Source organism: Petaurus breviceps, unplaced genomic scaffold (genome assembly GCF_028583685.1).
Source record: "Petaurus breviceps papuanus isolate PSGF00001 unplaced genomic scaffold, PetGlider_PUasm1.0 188, whole genome shotgun sequence".
Classification (NCBI taxonomy): Eukaryota; Metazoa; Chordata; class Mammalia; order Diprotodontia; family Petauridae; genus Petaurus; species Petaurus breviceps.
In genome coordinates this window covers 33,483,836-33,505,096 of record NW_027185804.1, presented here as the reverse complement: position 1 = coordinate 33,505,096, position 21,261 = coordinate 33,483,836, and the positions used below count along the sequence as shown (strand labels likewise).

The 21,261-nt window shown below is 39.8% G+C and overlaps 1 protein-coding gene across 1 annotated transcript in view; it reads right to left on the bottom strand.

The window, feature by feature from the left end:
- Window positions 1–20,194, bottom strand: part of HSD17B12 (hydroxysteroid 17-beta dehydrogenase 12) — a 159,499-nt gene extending 139,305 nt beyond the window's left edge. Inside the window, exon 1 of the mRNA XM_069091458.1 lies at window positions 19,921–20,194. Within this exon, the coding sequence (XP_068947559.1) occupies window positions 19,921–20,080 (160 nt within the window). The 5' untranslated portion in view covers window positions 20,081–20,194. The remainder of the gene's footprint in view (window positions 1–19,920) is intronic.
- Between the last annotated feature and the right edge of the window lie 1,067 nt (window positions 20,195–21,261).

Genomic DNA, 21,261 nt, shown 5'->3' with positions numbered 1-21,261 from the left:
GAGTTCAAATCCAACTCACTAGCTGTGTGACCCTGGACAAGTCACTTCACCTTGTTTGCCTCAGTTTCCTCATCTGTAAAATGAGCTGGAGAAGGAAATGACAAACCTCTCCAGTATGTCTGCCAAGAAAACCCCAAATGCAGCCATGAGGAGTTGAACATGACTGAAATATGACTAAACAACAGCAAAATACCTGTTTAGAATCCCTTCTACGACAAGCCCAACTGATAGTTATCCAATCTTTGCTGTCTGAAGTGAGGGGGAACCATAAGTGTAATCTCAGTCTTTCTAAAGTCTGGTCCACAACTCTGATCAGGCTGCTTGACCCCCATGTCTGGAACATACTCCATCAACTATGCTTCTTACCATCCCATACTTCCTTTTACATAGGAGGTGCTTTAAAAAAAAAATCACTGATTTACCTCAAAGATAGACATTTAAGGGATTCTACAATTGCCCTTGATCACTGATTCTAGATTTCTGAGAGGTAGGAAATCCTGGTTTTCTGGAATCTAGACTCTGCCACTAGCTGACTGTGGCCCTTGGCAAAATCTCTGAGCCTCCAATTCCTCAGTTATAAAACAGATCTAGTAAAAGTCTCATCCAAATACACAGAAAAAGATTTATACTATCTACATTATTAGTTTGTTGTGAGAAATATGCTTGCAAATAGTCAACATTAGTGAGTAAAGAAAATTAGTAGCAGTATATACAGCAGCAACTATGGCTTTTTACTCTGCTTGGTAATCAATTCTTAGTATTTATAGGATCATAGGACTATAAAATTAGAGCTAGAAGGGCCGTTAAGAGATCATTGAATCCAAAGCCTTCATTTTGCAGATGAGGAAACCCAGTCCCAGAATAAGTGCCTTGCTCGAGGTCATAACAGCAGGGAAATTATCAGACTCAAGTTTCAAATGCAGGTTCTCTAACTCCAAATCCAATACCCTTTCCCCTATAAAATAATGTCAATATCCAAATCAATTTCATCTAGATTCATGGAGTCTCATGTAAAACACCTCATTCTGACAAGAAACTTTCCCACTCTTTCTGCAGACAACTTCTTCAAAGATAGCAATCATTCTGCTATACTGGCTTTAGGGAAAATGTCACCCACTTAACACAGCAAAATTTCAAATGGGCAGAAGAAGAGCGAATTCATACTTTGTCACAATTTCAAGTTTATAAGTCCCATTAAAATATAAATCAGTTGTCTGTATTTGAGAATTCAGCAGCAATATTATCACTCTCAAATTAAAGACTACCAGTTAACCTTCTACTAGCTGCTAACTCAACCTTCCATCCCCCTCCACTTACTGGGGTTCTATTTGAAAGAAAATTAAACTGTACATACATCTTGAAAAGGGAAGGAAATATCCAAGCAAACATTTGTCACATGTTAATTTCTTTAATGCTACTTATTAAGGTAAACAGTTCAAGTTTTTCAGGAACATAGAAATGTATTTCAGAGCAAATGGTATTAAAAGATCTGCAACTGGGACAGCTAGGGAGTGCACTGAATAGAGCAAATAGAGCACCGACCCTTGGAGACAGGAGAACCTGAGTTCAAATCTGGCCTCAGATACTTAACACAAAAACTAGCCCTGTGACCTTGAGCAAGTCACTTAACCCTAATTGCCCTATTTTTCCCCCTCAAAAAAGAAAAATCTTCAATTTGCATATTAGACAGTTACATCCAAAAACATGAAGAGTCAAAATGGAAATAACCAGCATTCTAGAAAAATGTCTCAAATTTCAAAGATGACATTTTTGTTTACAGGTGCTTCTTATCACATAATCTAACTTCATAATCAACAAAGGCTCTGGCTTTTAGATAAAGAATGAGGACAAAAGAAAAAAATCCACAATTGACCAAAATAAATATGCAGTAAATACCTTACAACCTGAGACAGGTGGGGTAGGAAAGGGTGATAAATGAGGAAAATTAAAATTATCTTCTGTAATAAAGTTTATTGACACAATAATAATACTGTACCTTTTATTGTCTTTATTCTTGTTAAATATTTCTCAATAACATAAAATTTTAACATTCATTTTTTTAAATTTTGAGTTCCAAATTCCCCTCTCCTGCCCCTCTTCCCTTCTTAAGAAGTCTAGCAATTTGATATAGATTCTACATGTGCAGTCATGCAAAACACACTTCTATATTAGCCATGCTTCAAAAACAAACAAAACAGTAAAAATAAAGAAAGTATGATTCACTCTGCATTCACAGTTCATCAGTTCTCTCTCTTTCATCATTGGTCCTCTGGAATTATCTTGAATCACTGTTATGATCAGATTAGCTAAGTCTTTCACAGGTGATTATCCTTAAAATATTGTTTTTGTAATGCACAATGTTCTCCTGGTTCTGCTCACTTCACTTTGCATCAGTTCATATAAGTCTGCCCAAGATTTTCTGAAGCCATGTTGCTCTTCATTTCTGACAGGACAAGAGAATTCCATCACAATCATTTATTACAAGTTACTCAGCAATCCCCCCCAAAATAGGCATACCCTCGACTTCCAATTCCTTGCCAAAAAGGTCCTTTTCCCTTTTCTTTAATCTCTCTGAGAAACAAAATGAGTAGTGGCATTGCCAGGTCAAAGGGTATGCACAATTTTAGGGTATTTTGGACATGGTTCCAAATTGTTCTGCAGAATGGTTAGACTAGGTTTCAACTCCACCAAAGGTTAGTGTCCCAATTTTTTCACATCCCCTCCAGCATTTATCATTTCCTGTTAGCTAATCTGATAGGTATGAGGTGGTACCTGAGTTTTCATTTGCATTTCTCTAATAACTGGTGATTTAGAGCATTTTTATTTGACTATTGAGCTTTTATTTCTTCTTCAGAAAACTACCTCTTCATATACTCTGACCACTTATCAAATGGGGAATGACCTTTATTTTTAAAATTTGGCTCAGTTCCATATATTCTTGAGAAATGAGGTCTTCCTCAGAGAAATTTACTGTAAGTTTTTTTTTTCCATTTCCTGTTTTCCTTCTAATTCTGGCTGCATTAGTCTTGTTTGTGCAAATGCCTTTTACTTTCATGTGATCAAAATTATTCATTTTATTTCCCAAAATCCTTTCTATCTCTTGTTTAGTCATAAAGTCTTCCTGATGGAATCCTAATAGAGCTGCTCCCAGCCCCAAAAGTCTTACTCCCTTATAGGCCCTACAGCAGGCTCACTGTCCTTACCTAGCCTCTCATACTCCAATCCCATTCAATACCCTAACTTCTTTATATATGCCTCACTGCTCACTTGAACAACAGATGTGTCCACAAACTCATATTTCTCACAGAAACAGCAGGAGTGTCCAAATGATGGGATTTCAGTCACTACCTCTAACTAGCCACTGCCCCAAAATTTATTCCACCTATTTCCCACAGAAACACTGAGTGTCCTTGTACTCAAACACAACCATATCCATCTAGTCTCAGACAGGACCACAATATTCAGCCAATCAGAAAGTAGTACCACCAGAATACCCAAGCAGAATGTGGACCCCAAAACAATATAAGGGACCTTCCCTAAGTAGGCACATGTTCAGTGATAGTAAAAAACTGACCTAGAATGAACTTATGATGTAGAGAGGCTTATTATAATATCATTATCATACATATTTTCTGTACACATTGTGGGTAATCTCATGCTCATTTCCACTGTGACTTGAACCCCTCCCCTATTACCTAATCCCTTAACAAACCCCTCCTGCTTTTTTAATATTTATAATTTCTATTATGTAACCGCATCTTTATCCTATAAAAATCCATCTTGCCCTCTCTGAAGTTGCTGGTTCCTCTTGGAATTTGGCTTGCTTTATGAGAGGTGTCAATCTCATTAATGCCTATGCTTTGATTAGAGGTGGTCAGACAATTCTTTGAGATGATTCCACCATAACACATCATGAAACTGCAATAGTTTTTGGCATCCCTGGATGGACAGAGCCTAAACCCCAAGAGTTTTTGACATCCTGGGTGGGCAGTGCTTAAACTACAACATACCCTTATCCACAGATCTAATAGGCACATTTTTTTCATGTTCCCCTAATTTACTTATTATCAGTCTTTCTGTCTTATTCATTTTGACCTTATCTTGACATACTGTGTGAGATGTTAGTCTATGCCTAGTTTCTGCCAAACTGCTTTCTGGTTTTCCCAGGAATTTTTGTCAAATGGTGATTTCTTACTCCCAAAACTTGGAGCTTTGAGTTTGCTAAACCCCAAATTGCTATGATCACTTATTACTGTGTATTGCATGCCTAGTGTATTCCAAAAATTCACCATCCTATTTTTCAGACAGTACCAGATTGTTTTCATGATTACCACTTTTGTTCTTGAGCTTTTGTTTTTTCAGATGAATTGTTACTATTTTTTCTAGTTCTATAAAATAATTCTCTAGTAGTTTGATATGGCACTGTTGGTAGGATTGTCATTTTATTATACTGGCTCAGCCTACCCATAAGTAATTAATATTTCTCCAATTGTTTAGATCTGTCTTTATTTGTGTGAAGTGTTTTGTAATCATGTTCATATAATCCCCGGATTGGTCTTGGCAGGTAGATTTCCAGTTATTTTCTATTTCTGTAGCTATTTTAAGTGAAATTTCTCTATCTCTTGCTGCTGGGTTTTGTTCATAATATACAGAAATGCTGATAATTTACATGCATTTATTTTATATCCTGCAACTTTACTGAAGTTGCTAATCACTTCAACTAGTACAATTATTGTTAGTGGTGATAATGGACATCTTTGTCTCACTCCAGATCTTACTGAAAAGGTTTCAAGTTTATCCCCATTAAAATTAGTGTTTGTTCTTGTTTTAGATAGATACTACTTACCATTTTAAGAAAGGCTCCATTGATTCCTCTGCTTTCTAGTGTTTTTAATAGGAATGTATGTTGTATTTTGTCAAAGGCTTTTTCTCTATCTACTGATATATCCATGTGATTTTTATTCTTTTTGTTACTGATACGGTAAATTATGCTTTCTAATACTGAACCAGCCCAGCATTCCTGGTATAAATCCCACCTGGAAATTGTGTATCTTCGAGATATATTTCTGTAATCTCCCTGCTAATATTTTATCTAAAATTTCTGCATCAATTGGTTATTAGTATCCTCTTTTTGCTCCCCCTCATTTAGGCATCAAAACCACATTTGTGTCATAAAAAGGAATTTGAAAAGACTCTTTCTTTACCCATTTTTTAAAATAGCCTATATACCACTGGAACGTTGTTCCTTAAATGTCTGGTAGCATTCACCTGTAAATCAATATGGTTCTGGGAATTTTTTCCTGGCCAGCTTTTTGATGGTTTGTTCAATTTCTTTTTCTAAGATAAGGTTATTTAAGTATTCTATTTCTCCTTCTATTAATATGGTCAGTTTATTTTTTGCAAATATTCCTCAATTTCACGTAGACTGTCAGATTTATTAGCATATAATTGGACAAAAGAACTCCTAATAATTGCTTTAACTTCATCTTTGTTGATGGTGCAGTCATCCTTTTCATTTTTGAAACTGAAATTTTAGTTTTCTTTTTAAAATCAAGTTAATAAATTATTTATCAATTTTACTTTGTTTTCATAAAACCAGCTCCTATTTTTATTCATTAGTTCAATGTTTTGGGTTTTTTGTTCTTCCAATTTTATTAATCTTTCCTTTAATTTTCAGGATTTCCATTTTGGTCTTTAACTGTGAGTTTTTAAATTGTTCTTTTTTTAAGTTGTTTTTTTTTTAAGCTGCATGTCTAATCATTGATCTGCTCTTTCTCCTCTCTTATTGATATACAAATTAAAGAAATATACATTTCCCCCAACTACTGCTTCTGTTGCATCCCACAAAATTTGGAATGTGGTCTCACTGTCATTCTCTTTAACAAATGATTGATTGTTTTTATGATGTGTTCTTTGACCCACTTATTCTTTAGGATTATTTAGTTTCCAATTAACTTTTAATCAATGCTTCCAAGTTCCTTATTAAATTTAATTTTATTGCACGATGGTATGAAAAGGGTGGATTTAATATTTCTGCTTTTCTACATTTGGTTGTGAGGTTTTTATGCCCTAATAAAACAGTCTATTTTTGTAAAGATATCCTGTACAGTTGAAAAGGTATTCTCCTTTCTTTTCCCATTTAGTTTTCTCCAGAGGTCTATCATATCTAACTTTTCTAAGAGTCTACTCATCTCCTTGATTTCTTTCTTATTTATTTTATGGTTAGATTTATCTAGCTCTGGGAGAGGAAAGTTGAAGTTTCCCACTAGTACAGTTTCACTGTCTATTTCCCCCTATAAATAATTAAACTTTTCCTTTAAGAATCTTGATGCTATGCCATTTGGTGCACGTATATTTAATATTCATATAACTTAATTGTGTAGGGTTCCTTTTAGCATGATGTAGTTCCCCTGCTTTTCCCTTTTAATTTGGTGTATTTTTGCTTTTACTTTGTCTAAGATCACGATTGCTATCCCTGCCTTTTTAAGTTCAGCTGAAGCATAACAGATCCAGCCTCTTATTTTAACTCTGTATCTCTGTTTCAATTGTGTTTCTTAAAAGCAACCTATTCTGGTTTCTAATCCATTCTATTATCCACTTACATTTTACGGGTAAGTTGATCCCATTCACAATCACAGTTATGATTACTGTGCATCTCCCTCCATTCTATTTTCTTCTGTTTATCCTTCTCCCTCTTTTTATCCTGTCCCTCCTCTAGTCTGCTTTGTTTCTGACCATTGTCTTATTTTATCAGCCCTTTTATCACCACCCCCACTTTCACTCATCTTCTTCCCCTCCTACTTCCTGTTGGGTAAGATAGATTTCTTTTACCAACTGAATCTCTACATATTTTCCTTCTCTGAACAAATTTAAATGTGAGGTTCAAGCACTGCCCCCCCCCACTATTTTCCTCTCCACTTTAAAAGTTCTTACTTCTACATCTCTTTTATGTGAGGTAATTTTCCCCATTCTATCTCTCCCTTCCCCCTTCTTCTAGGGGATCCCTCTTTCTTACCTATCCATTTTTTTTACATCATCCCAACATAATTAAGTCACTTGTACCCTCTTTCTATATAGAATCCTTTTAATTATTTTAATTACATGTATCATCTTCTCATATAAAAGATAAACAGTTGGTAACTTTGAGTCTCTTATGATTTTTCCTATTTACCTTTTTATGCTTCTCCTGAGTCTTGTATTTAAAAGTCAAATTTTCTATTCAGTTCTGGTCTTTTCATTAGGAATGGCTGAAAGTCCTCTATTTCATTAAATATCCTTTTTTTCCCCTTGAAGGATTATACTTTTTTGCTGCATAGGTTACTCTTGGTTGTAATCCCTGCTCTTTTACTTACCAAAATATAATATTCCAAGCCTTCCACTCCTTTTATGTGGTAGCTTCTAATAAATCTTATGTGATCCTGACTGTGGCTCCATTTGAGTATTTTATTTCTGGCTACTTGAAGTAGTATCTCTTTGCCCTGGAAACTTAGGAATTTGGCTATAATTCCTCAGAGTTTTCATTCTGGTATCTCTTTCAGGTGGTGAGAGGTGGATTCTTTCCATTCTGCCCTCTGGTTCAATGATATTGGGGCAGTTTCTATGATATCAGAGCAGTTTTCCTTGACAAGTTCTTGAAATATGATGCCTAGGTTCTTTCTTTAGTCATAGTTTTCAGGTAATCCAAAAATTCTTTAACTATCTCTCCTTGATCCAGGATTCCAGGTCAGTTGTTTTTCCTATAATTATATTTCCCATTTGCTTCTATTTTTTCTCATTCTTTTAACTTTATTTTATTGTTTCTTGATGAGTTGTGGAGTCATTAGCTTCCACTTGCCTTATTTTAATTTTTAAGGAATTATTTTCTTCAGTGAATGTACCTCTTTTTTTCATTTAGCCAATTGGGCTTTCTAAAGAGTTATTTTCCTTAGTGAATTTTCATACCTCTTTTTCCACTTAGACAATTATGTTTTTGAATTGTTATTTTCTTCAGCACTTCCTAATTTTCTTCCTTTGCTTTCATTTCTTTGCCTAATGTTTCCTCTACCACTCTCATCTGATTTTGGAATCCTTATCAGGCTTGTGTCCAATTCACATTTTTCTTTAAGGCTTTGTTTGTAGCTGCTTCAACTTGTCTTCTTCTGAGTTTGTATCTTTGATCTTCCCTGTCACCACAGTAACGTTTTGTGGTCATGTTCTTTGTTGTTGTTGTTGTTGACTCACTTTTCTACCTTGTTTCTTCATTTGGAACTTTATATGTTAAATGTTGGGCCCTGTTTCCAGAGTGGGAGGGGTAGAAACGCACTGCCTCAAGCTTCAGAGGCTTTTTCACACTGCTGTTTTCAGAGCCAGTTCTGGGGGTCTGGAAGTTTTCAGTGTTTCCAAAGTCATGTGATCTGGGGAGAGGCATGGTCACTGTTCTCTTGTTCTGCCCTCTGGTTCTTATCCAGAAAGGGTCCCTGATCTCTTGGGACTGGAAGTGGTACTGCCCCTCAGGGCTTCCATTCCCTTTTGACAGAAAGTACTCCCCCTTGCCCTTGAACTATGAACCAGAAGTGGGTATAGGCAGTGGAGTTAAACAACATCTGGTCCTGTATCCAGTGATAGCACAGAGGTCCCGCTGTCTCTTTCTGACCAGTTGCCAGATACCCTTATCACCTCTGGCTTGGGAGCTTCCAAAGCTGCTGCTGCTGTTTCTATTGCCACCACCTAATCCCACCACTGGTGTTTCATCCATGTTGCCTCCAGGTCAGCCTCCACTTTCATGACACGGATGTCTCTTTCTGAATTGCTAAATTATCTTAGGGTGAAAGAATGTATCACTCTGACCTTTTAGTGGCTCTGCCACTCAAGGATCCAATTTGAGGCACTATTTCAAGTTGTTTGGAGGGGATTGTTGGCGGGGCTCAGTGGAGCACTTTCTCTACTCTACCATCTACGTTTCACCCTCAGAAGTCCCTGCACATCATTATAGTTATATCAAGCTATGAAATCATCCTCTAATTATATCACAGCTGAAATGACCCTTTCACAAGGAACAGTTTTAACTATATCTTTTATCCATTGTCTTGGACCACAGTGTATGTTTATTTATTAAAAAGGAAAACATTTTTAATGTCCACGACCCAAACTATCAACATTGCCATCTTGAGCAGATGCAGACATACTCTATTATAAAGCCAACATCACTTCTTTACTTGGACACAACTTTATCATCTAAAGAAGCAGACAGCTTGGATCCTCTCTCAGGTACACATCCTGGTGAAAAAGGATGAGGGGGAGATCATGAGAAAGTCATGGTGATTTCCAAGACAGATTTCTGATGCTGCCTAAACCTACCATACATCTGTACAATGAATACAACAGTTTTCTACCTGGAGAAAATGGAGAAATAAGAATACAATGGCATTATGACCACACTGCCTACTCCATCAAGTCATACATCCTTGCTGCCAGTTGCTTTCAACTCAATCCTCAACGTGGCATGATCTGAAGATCTTTTACCCATTCACAGGGTCATAGATTCTGAGCTAGAAAGGACCAAAGAGGTAATCTAGTCCAATGCCCTCGATTCTCAAATGAGGAAACTGAGGTCCAGAAAGGTTAAGCTGATTTGTGGGCAAATGGCAAAGGCAAGATTCTAAGCCAGGTTCTTAGATTCTAAATCCTTCCCACTATCTGCTATAATACACTGCTTCAATAAGAAGCTATATAAATTTTATCTGACCACCACACTACATAAAGCATGAACTGTTCTATAGGAATACCAATTCTCAGTTGGCATCAGAATCCCAGGATTTAAGACTTGGCAGGATGTTCAAAGATGATCAAGTACAACCTATACCTAAACAGGAATTCCTTCTTCAACATCCTCAAAAAGTAGTCATCCAACTTTTACCAGAAGCCCTCCTGTGAGAAAGAGGGCACAGAAGGGAGACCCATTCTACTCTGAGACAGCTTTCACTATTAGAAAATCCTTTAGGGGGGCAGCCAGGTAGCACAGAGAGTAAGAGCACCGGCTCCAGTGTTGGGATGACCTGGGAATCAAATCCGGGCTCAGACACTTAGCACCCACCCAGAAACACCTGGCCGTGTAACCTTGAGCAAGTTACTTAACCCCGATTGCTTTTAAAAAAAAATCCTTTGGGGAGGCTAGGTGGCACAGTGAATAGTGGCACACTGGCCCTGGAGTCAGCAGGACCTGAGTTCAAATCCAGCCTCAGACACTTAGCACTTACTAGCCGTGTGACCTTAGGCAAGTCACTTAACCCCAACTGCCCTGCCTTACCCCCTCCAAAAAAGAAAAAAAAAAAGAAAATCCTTTATATGTAGAAAATAAGGCCTATTACTCCAAAGCTATGCCACTGGATGACAAGTTTCAATAGGTTCTCACTTGTGTCTGTTATTCCATCCTCAGAGGCCGATCCTAATTAAATCCCTAGAGATGTTGATAACCAGGTAAATAATTCCTTTAGCCATAGCATGAAAAATCTAAAATGAGGAGGGAATGCAATCTGAAATGATGGAGGCAATACCCACCTCCCATGAAATCACTGATCTTAAGTATATATCAATACTTCACTTCATTCGATTTCAACAGTATGAGTAAAGCCTCTGTTTATGCAGATTGCAATTATTCCATAGACAGAATCAGAGAATTGAGGAACTGGAAAGGACTAGAAACCCTAGTGCTTTTAAGATTCAAAGAGCTTTGAATCTTGTTCACTTCTTGTCGATATTCCCCCAAAGATCTTCCACAAAGGATCTCTGGAAGAAAAATCCATCTGCCATACTAGGGGCTCTCCTCTAAGGCTTCTTGTGTTTCGAGAGTACCTCTGCAACCCTGGTCTTTCCTACTATCTTCCTCAGTGTTGCCACATAAGTGATCCATATTCTTTCCCAATTTCCTTAATGATATTCCCTATGTCACTTCTTACACTTGGGTCTTTATTGGAAATATGCTTCAGTCTAATATTCACTATGAGTTTCTCCCTTGACTCATGAGTCCCCAGAAATTATGTTGTTCCAAGATTCACACAACCTTGCCAGGAAATAGCTGCATTTAAAAAAAGTGGGTTTTTGCATAGGGAACAGCGTTAGATTAATGAAAAACACCACAATCGGTCCAATTCAAAACAACTCACTTTCTCCATTCAAATCAGTTCTGAGCCAAGCTCACCATCCCTCCATCCAAAGTGCCAGTCCAAATGTACTGATGACTAATCGTCTAACAAGATGGTGGCATGGAAAATCCACCTATTTAGTTTTTTCATGCATGAACTCAGTTTTTGAGTCATTGTTATTCAAAACCAACTAAGTTATGGGACCATCCAGATCAATGAACAACATCTGTTTAAAGATTCAAACAGGTAACATTTAGAACCACAAACAACTAGATAATAAAGAGGCTGACAACTTGACAGGAAAAACTAATGATTCAGCTATTTGGAAAAAGATGGAAATAAGTATGAAATCGTCAAATTCCAGTGTTCAGTGAATTTGTACTCACATAGTGGTAATGAAAGACTATTTTAAAACTGAGAAACCACCAGCAGAAATCAGTCTTAATCAGGAAATTATAAAGAATGAAGGATTTCTCCTTAAATTGAATATTCCAAGTATGTAACAGAAGTAGGTTGGTACAGATATGCCAGATATAAATGAAGGAGATATATGTATAAATGTATAAGTTATCATGGGCATAGATTATCCATCCCAAGTTTCAACCAGTGTGAACCCTAGGAGACACTAGATCTGCTACTAGTACAATTGTCACTTGAATTCGATTCAACAAATGTTTAAGAGCCTACTATGTGCACAGTACTATCCTAGCTGATGTATACTAATTCAAATTTGGGTTTGCATCTACATCAAAGGCACAATTATAGCCTGGAATAAAATCCCTATATAGTCGTAAAATTACAGAGATATGATAAAAATTGATACATTACAAACCAATTCCTGGAGTTTTTGTTTGGCTAATAGCTTGCACAAATATAGAGTATCTGTCCTCTGGTCTCCTTTGGACCAAGGGTATGCATCTGCAAGACAGCTGGTCTTCAGGGACAAAAACCGTAGCTGTCGAACAGATCAAGGCTGTAGAGACTGACCTTGGTATGGTTAGCATGATATTCTCACCAACTGAGATACAGTACATACAAAGCTTGCAAGAAGTGGCTTTCATAGTCTACATTCACCTTTTATTTCCTAAAAGTTTCAGAAATTCCCTCAGATAAATGAAGTAACACTTAGACAGGACTGGACTGAAAATCACTTTTATTCCTGAAAACTTTGAGTTTGTAACATCAGAGAAAAACAACAAAGCCTCATGAATTCCAACTCCTTTAATTCAGTACTTGTGATCAAACTGGTCAAAGGTGAAATACTTTTTCCATTCTTTTGGAAGGAGCCACATGATTTTATCCTAAGATTGCCACACAACTGAGTGAAGCACAAAAGAGATGACACAAGAGATAAAAACTGAAACGGTTTGACAAGGGAAAGATTTAAACCAGTTTTTGGCAAAGTCAACTCATCAGGTAGAACAGGCTTTTGAGAATCTATTTATCTACTTGAGAACAACTTATAAAGGACTTTAGCATGTTAGACTTTTGTTTTTTGTTGTTGTTCTGTTGTGTGTGTGTATGCACAAACTACATAACTAGAAAAGAATCCCAGCTATCTGGGGAAGCCAGGGAGGGTCTGCTAGAAAACCCACTGTGAACAGTGTGTTTTCATTGACTGTTTCAGGGTTTCATCTGTGTCTCCCACATAGCCTAGCACAGAACCTGGTACATACCAAAAGCTTAATAATTGCTACTACAGAAAAAGCACCTAAAAGAATGAACTTTCAGGCTAACGCATACAACCCTCTCACATCTTCTCATTCTGTGCAGTTTTTGTCAAGGTCTCCCCACAGGGATCCTATAGGCCTTCCTCTGGGACCTTCCATGTCACATGCCCTAGAGGAGCAACCTGGCCTATCCACCTGGTATCCCTCACTTTTACCTTGGGACTGACCCTGCTCCTTGTAGCAGCAAGCACCCCAGCGTCCCCAGGATGGCTGCCAATACAGGTTCTTGGATCTGCTTTGATAAAGGAAAGCAATTCAAAATGGGTTAACAAGCTTACTTTAATCAGTCAAACATATATCGTTTACCTAGTTCAGGGGAAAAAGGTCAGCACCCCGAACTTCCGAATATACAGACAGAATTATCAAGACAGAGAAACAGATGAAGTAGACAGTTTCCAAACTGTCCAACCATTACATCCATACCAAATCAACATTTGGGTTTTTCAAAGCCGGGGCGGGGAGCTCTCAACAACCAACAGCTTCCCAGAGTCTCATATGATCAAATCACAGAACACTTCTCAAAGTGAGCCCCAAAACAAAGCTACACATCAGGGCTTATATAGCCTTCTCCTGGCTCAGAGAATGTAACAACCTTATTGACTCACTGGCCAATCAAGAAGTATCTACTGAAAAACAAGCCTCCAACCCCAGGCTCCAGGTGCACTTTAGCCTAGGGGCAGGGAAGATCTTTAAATTTACATTCCCATTACACTCCTTTACACCATTTCATCATTTCAGTTTTGTTTGTTTTGGGCAGCTAGGTGCTACAGCTAATAGAGTACCAGGCCTAGAGTCAGGAAGAATCCTGGCCTCAGATATTTACAAGCTGAGTGACCTTAGGCAAGTCACTTAACCTTGTTTGCCTCAGGTTCCTCATCTGTAAGGTGAGGTGGAGAAGGAAATGGCAAACCTCTGCAGTATGTCTGCCAAAAAAAACTTGACGTGAGGTCACAAAGAGTCTGAAACAACTGAACAACAAGCTCAGGTACTGATTCTTAATGGGAAGGAGGGGAGCAGGGAGGGTGGGGAGTAGTAATGGGTACATCAGGGTATTCAGAACTGTGAGCATTTATATGGGCGACAGGAGGTGAGGGGAAAAGACTTTATCACTCTGAGGATATGAAAAAAAACTGATCTCTCAACAGCTGGGGGGTGAGCACATGGACTTCAAAATAATACAGTTACAACAACCATTACAAATATTTCCACAATAAACCCAAACTAGTCAAGTTTTACTTCAAATTAGAGATTAACTAAAAGACCTAGTTACAAGAATTTTGCTAAAAGAAGTCTGATTAACATTAAGTCAGCTTATTAGACAACCTTTAAAAAACAAACAAGTATGGAATGGGTTCTCTATTATCATTGTTCCAAGACACAGATTAAGAAAAATTAACTTGCTACTTTATGCTATTTGGGGACATGTGGGGCTTTTTTTCCATTATATTACAAACTTTCAAAAGGGTTTCCACAGTAGTATTAAGAGAAGCTATTTTCTGCCTAAATGCATCAAGCAATAAAATCATGCAGCTGCCCTAGGATTTCCATGGCTGTCAGATCTATTACATGTGGTAATATCTGAGTTTTTAAAAACAAAGGAGAAAAAAAAAGATGACCTCTAAATATGTTTTAAATTCTTGATTTTCAGGACTCCCATGGGGAATTTTTCCGGGAAACAGAAGCAGCATTTTGGATGTCAGTAATCACCCTCTAATTTGTGTTTATAAACTCCAGGTTTTTAAATGTTGTGGCTCAACAAGCTGCAATTATTTCCTTCCAACAACTCCATTACAACAAGTACATGTATTTTGTAGAAGGGAAGGTTCTTAAAGTTGCAGACCTGCTAGATTAATGTCAATTTAACATTCATTAGGTTAAGGAGTCTAAGAGCTTAAATCTTCTAATCATTCTTCCCAGTTGAATTCTTCCTAGAAACACCTTGACTTCAGAATGACAAGCAAACTCTTCAGAACCTGGAAGTTCTGCCTGGAGTTAAAAAGAACATCATGCGGAGCTATCAAACTGTCCCAAACATTCTGGAAAGCCGTTTGGAACTAAGTGAAGTAACTAAAGTAACTAAAAAAGTAAAAAAAAGTAAAGAAAAAAAGTAACTAAAGTATTCTTCCCCTTTGACTCAGAGATTATACTACCAGGGATACTCCTCAAGAAGGTAAAGAGGGGGCGGCCAGGTAGCACAGCGAGTAAGAGCACAGGCTCCAATGTTGGGACGACATGTGGATCGAATCTGGGCTCAGACACTTATTACCTACCCAGAAACACCTGGCCGTGTAACCTTGAGCAAGTTACTTAACCCCAATTGCTTAAAAAAAAAAAAAAGGTAAAGAGGACAAGAAAAGTACCCAGAGACACCAAAATATTTAGAGTATCACGTTTTGTCACAGCAAAGAACTGGAAACAAAGAAATTGGCTATTGATTGGGGAAATGGTTACGGAAATTTTGTTACATTGATGGAATGGAATATTACTACATCATACGAAACAATGAATATGAAAAACTCAAAGAAAACTTATACAACCCTATAAGTTGCAAAATAAACACAACTAGAAAAACAATAGACAATGAAAATGAAAGCAACAAGAAAAAAATCAAAACTTTTCTTATGATTATAATGACTCATTTGGCTCAGAAGATGTAAGAGAAAGCTTCTTTTCAGGAGTGGACTATGAATATGTAACATGGCAAAATACAGTCAGGTCATACACTGCTGAGTCTTGCTGTTCTTTGTGATAAGAGAACTAGACTTTCTTACAGTTCCTTACACGTAGCATCCATTATCTCCCCCCTCTCCTTTTACTCTAACAGGCTATCCACTGTGAGTGGGTAACAGTCACTCCTCACCTCCACCCCACATTCCACTCCCTTCAAGACTCTGCTCAAATGATGTCACCTTCTACAGGGAGCCTTCCTTGCTCCCTCCTGTACCAATTCGGCATCCCCACCCCCAAAGAGCTTGCAGCTATTTTGTACGTATCTCTAGACAATATGTCTCTCCCACTTAGAATGTGATTCCTCATGAATAGAGACTATAGGATGTTGGTCTTTTCATCCCCAGGACCTAGGACAGCACCAGGTACACCTAGCAGATGCTGACTGACTGACTGACTGACTGACAAAGAATGGCTGAGGTGGGAGGAGGGAGAAGGGATATATTGGAGAAATTTAAGTGATATAAAAACAAGAGATCAATAAAAACAATTCTTTTAAACTGTTACACCAGAGACTTATGAGTTAATCGTCCCTCTCCCCCAAAACAATCAGTCGGTAGAACTTTCAATTCATAGGGTTTCATACAAGACCATCAGGCATAGATGTTGATGTTGGAAGTTTTGCTCTGGCACCTTTTTCCTCCTCTCTTTTTAAAGTCTTTGTTAAATGGGAAGTTGCTCTCAGTAGAGGAAACAGAAGATTAAGGCATGTAAAAACAAAAGAAATCAGTTTAAAAGTTCTTGATGGTTTTTTTTAAATTTGGGTTGTTGTTGTGGGTTTTTTTTTTCAAAGTTATCCAAAATAGAACACTCAGCTCCCTACTGACCCTATACCAGTTGCTACATAATACAAAAAGAGGCAACTCACAGACTATCTCCTGGATCTTACCATCCAAGGAGAATAAATGTATCCAAAATTAGATACACAACACACTACACACAGATAGCACATTACTGCTAAGCACTAACTAAATTATTTAAAACAGATGATAGAAGAGAGTAAGGTATCAAGCAAACATTAATACCTCCCCCAACATCACCATGTAACATAAGAGAAAAATTAATATTATTCAATTGAAAACAAAGTGGAACACTGTTACACAAAGAATGACAAAGAAAGATGCCGAAAATAAACTTCAGGAGCTTCTTATCGCCTCCAGGAACAAACACAAAGTGCTGCGTTTGGCATTTTTAAAGCCCTCCATAAGCCAGCCCCCTCCTGCCTTCCTGGTCATCTTCCAGCTCCCTGGCTTTAAGTCCCAACTAAAATCCCTCCTTCTCCAGGAAGTGCAGACAACCTTTTCAAGTCCAGGGCATGTTGTCGCCCCATTAGCCAATTTTTTTTTTATGGAGGGAGTTTCTCTATCTGCCCCCCCGCAGTGCTTAGTACTGTGCACGGGCCATAGCAGGCACTTAATAAATATTTACTGACTGAAAATTAAATACTGTTTAATAAAATGTATTTCTAAGATCTAAGATTTTAGTTTTTCCAATTATCTTTTTTAAAATCACATTAACCACAAGTGTTTGATTACTCAAATAAGTATTTGCTGAAGTGTCCTTTCTCCTAAATGGCAAAGGATAAATTCACTTCCTTTTTTCATTTCTCTATCCTGAAGACTGATACAAAGTACCAGGTTAAGATGAGCTGCTTAAAAAAAAAAAAAATCACTTGTTTTTCAAAGCTTCCCTGGAGTCAGGAGAGGAGTAAAAGACTTTTTTTTTTTTAATCAGGCTGCAGTGTTCCAAATTAAAGAGACATGAATTCCAGTAGCACAGATCTGAACTATTCTGCTAACCTTTCCCAATAAGACTGGGGACAAATGGAAGTTTTTGCCAGAATCTTAGAGAGCAAACAGAAACTGACACAACTACAGCCTTTTAATGATGACATGGTAACTGCAAAGGAAACCATCAAAATTGCCATTTTCAAATGCTACTATAACCTTTCCCTTGTTTTCCGAAGCCTCTTATCTCAGGGGCCAGTCTCTAGATCTTACTAACGATATTGCGAAAATCCTCTGGCACAGACTTTTGGTAAAATAAGTGGGCAGACAGATTAAGCAGACGCCTAATTTTACCTTCAAAGTAGTCATCACCAAGTTACCTCAAACAATTTCTGCCCCAATAGGCTCACAGACTATCAGTGCTGGAAGGGAACTTGGGAGACTGATTCCAGATCCTTCAGGAAGCCAGTGGAAAGAGCACAGGCTCAGAAATTCAGAGGACTTGTGCCAACATTCCACCTCTGACACTCTCCATATGACTGTGACCAAGTCACTGCCCATCCCTTTAACCTTAACTTCATCTATAAAATAAAAGCTGTTGGAGTTGATGGCCTCCGAGACTGCTTCTAGCTCTAGATCTTCAATCCAGAAAGGAAACTGGCTTTTCCAAGACAGTGGCAGACTAGGCTCTAGTCCCTACACAAAGCAGCTAAATAAGCCTGGTCTTTTCCTTTTCCTTCCAAGATGCTCCCATTTTAAAATGGACTGTTTTAAATAGCCTTATTTAAAGAGTACTCTCCTTTGCTTTTTCAAGTGCTTTGCCAAGTTTCAAGATCCTTTTACCATTATTAGAACTGTATACAGGTAAGGTGTAGAATTCAATGCTAACGCCATGGAGCGTAGTTCTGTTGCCAAACTATTAGAGACTTCAATATCCAAATGTTGAATAGAAAGTTGTGAAATTCAGTTACTGTACAGTATATTAGAGATGAATGATTCATTTTTTATGTGCCAGAAGGAGTAGGAGGAGAAAAAATTTCTTAAAGTGAGCATTAAAATTTTAATAAAGTTAACTCATCACATTGGACAGACATCCTGTAGTCAAAATTTAAATTTCATCCCTTTAAAATGCCAATTGTTCAGTATTTCTTAGTCAGTTATTTAGAAATGCAACTGAAACAGGTAGAAAAGTTATCAGGATCATCACTAAGGAAGGCTCTTTACCTACAAGTGATTGCAAAATGGATAATCAAATCACAGTAAAATCAACCAGGCAGGTCACTCACACTCCACAAGTAACCCCTTGGTTTGAATGACAGGCTGTTTAGAAGTTGCTCAATGGGTAAATTTTCCAGTTAACTCCAAAGACCTTTAACCTATTTTTTTTTAACCCTGAAACCAGCTGGAATTCAGCAATTCTGTACAACCCCATACACATTTGGAGAATTTTATTTTCCCCCCAAGCCCCCTATCAGGACAAGATTTATTTCAACATTCATCTTATTTTGTCAGAGTACAAATCAGGGCCAAAAGTGTCATTCTTGCTGTTTAGCACAATAACGACAAACGCTCTATGAAAGGCAAGTTTCCTCTTTTTGAAAGAGAGCAAACCTGAGCTTTAGGGTCTCTTCCAGCTCTAAGGCCGACAATCCTAATACAAGGGGGAAAAACTACAAGAAAAAGGCACTGTATGGGTCACAGGGGAGAGGCTTTTTCAAAGGATTGAGAAGACCCGATCTGAACAGCATTTGGCATTGCAGAAATCATCCACGAAGCCGGTTTACACGTGGCCGACCTTACTTGGCCAAGCAAGACACTTTCTTGTAAAACACCGGGCTCTCCCGGAAGCATGCACGCTCACAAAGGGAGCCAACTTGGGCGCTGCATTTTGGACCAGGTCCCAGAAGAAGCAATTGCCGGGGCTCCAAGGCCCTATTCCACTTGGGGAGAAAAAGCCCACGGCCGCTAAGCGCTGAGTGTCTGGACAACTCTGCCCACCTTGGGGGCGCTTACGGCCCCCCGCGGTCTAAGGGACTCCTCCGAAGTTCCCACAACCCCGGGACTGAAGAGGGGCAAAGGGTATTCAGCGCCTTAGGCTCTCCTGGTGGGCGGGGCCGTTTCTGAACAGCGCAGAGCCTGGCACACATGTTTACTGAACTGAACTGTATCCAGGGCATACAGTAAGCCTTCAATAAATGCTTGGTGACCGACTGACTCCACATCCAGCAGTTTCCACAGTGGCACGGGGATCAGGGGGAGGGGAAATCGCCAGGCGTACTGCCCACCGGGGTAACCTCCCGATAATACAGTCCATGAACTCTTAGTAAATGCCTACTGTATGCTAAACGCTGAGGGAGGAGGACACTGAGGCAGCAGAGAAGGAAAGTCACTTGCCAGGGGTCACACTGCGGACGAGCGGTGAAGATAAGACTCAGCCTGGCACCGGGTGCAGTAGGCGCTTAATAAGTGCTCCTGGACTGGACTTTGGGGCTCTGCCCGCGGTGACACGGCCGGTCGTCGGGAGAGCGGCCTGGCTGCTCATGTGGGGCCCCGGGCCTCGGCTCCCCACTCCAGACAACGAGCGCCCGGGGCTCCGGGGCTCTGCCCGGGACTCACCTGCCCACTCGCCGAGCGCCGGCCCGACCTCCGCCTCGTGGCCCATGCCCCAGACCCGGATGGCCGATATGAGGCTGTAGGAGAGCCGGAGGGCCAGGTAGGCCACGGTGCTCGCGCCCACCCAGTAGAGAAAGCCGGCGGCTGGGGCGTTGCTGTCCATGGCTGGGGACCGAAGCTCAGGAAAGACCCGGGACTTACGAGGGATCGCGGCCGGAAGCGGAGTCGGACAGTGGGCGGCCACCACCGCTGAGACGCCGGTAAGCGGCGTAGTCCCGCCCACCCGCCCCAAAGGCCGGCCGGCTGCGGAGCCCACCCTCAGAGTCTCCGCAGCGCAAGGCCATTGGCTGGTCCTATTTTGCTCCCGCCCCCAGAAGGGTAGTCATTGAACCAAGAGGGCTTCTGCACCGCCTCTCAGATTCGAGACCATGCCCCCCAGGAACCTCCCCTCACCTCTCACCTCATGAGCACGCCTCGTGGCCCAGCTTCCGGCTCCGAGGCACCAATTGATGTCTCCAGCTAGCCAATGGGTTTCAAGCCCCGCCTCTAGTCGGCCAGACCTGTCACAGTTGTCCTCTTGAGTCTCCCTATTGCCCCACCCCCGCCTCTCATTGGCACCTGCTACTCTCGCGACTCTAGATGCCGAACTCAGATTGGCGGAGCTCAGCAAGCCCGGTTTTAGCTGCAGTATTTAAATGGGGGCGGTATACTGCCCTCGCCTACGCACAGGGTGTCTGGTTACCGTGTTCCCGAGGTCTGGGGCTAACAAAATCAAATTGTTCTTATTGCATTTCAAGCCCCGCCTTAAGAGTCGGACTGTCTCCGTTTACGGATTTGTAGGAAGGAAATGATTATTAGGCACCGACTGTATGCCAGGTGCAGTGTTAAAAGAGCCTCTTCAGATCCTCACCACGACCCTAGGATGTAAGTGCTGAATATCCCCATTTCATAGTGGAGGGAACTGAGGTGAAGTCACTTGCCCTAGTCAGACAGCTATGAAGTGTCAGAGGATGCATTTGAACTCAGGTCTTCATGATTCCAAAGGCCACTCTTTATTCACTGTGCCATCTAGCTGCTTTGTAGTCTGAGGGCCTGAGCCTCAGTTTCCTCAGTCAGTCAACAAGCATTTATTAAGAGCCTACTATTGATGGGGGACGGGATCCCGATAGGTTCAGCGGGAATTCTGATCTTATCTAAGACCAGAAAACCTGCAATATCGTCTGGAAAGAATTCAAGGTCTCAGGCTTAATTGGAGTGAGAGTTGTAGAAGTTTATTGTTACACTTCTCTGAGAAGGGGCAAGAGTCCTTTAGGGGACCTGCGAGTGAGAGGGGTACATGCTTTT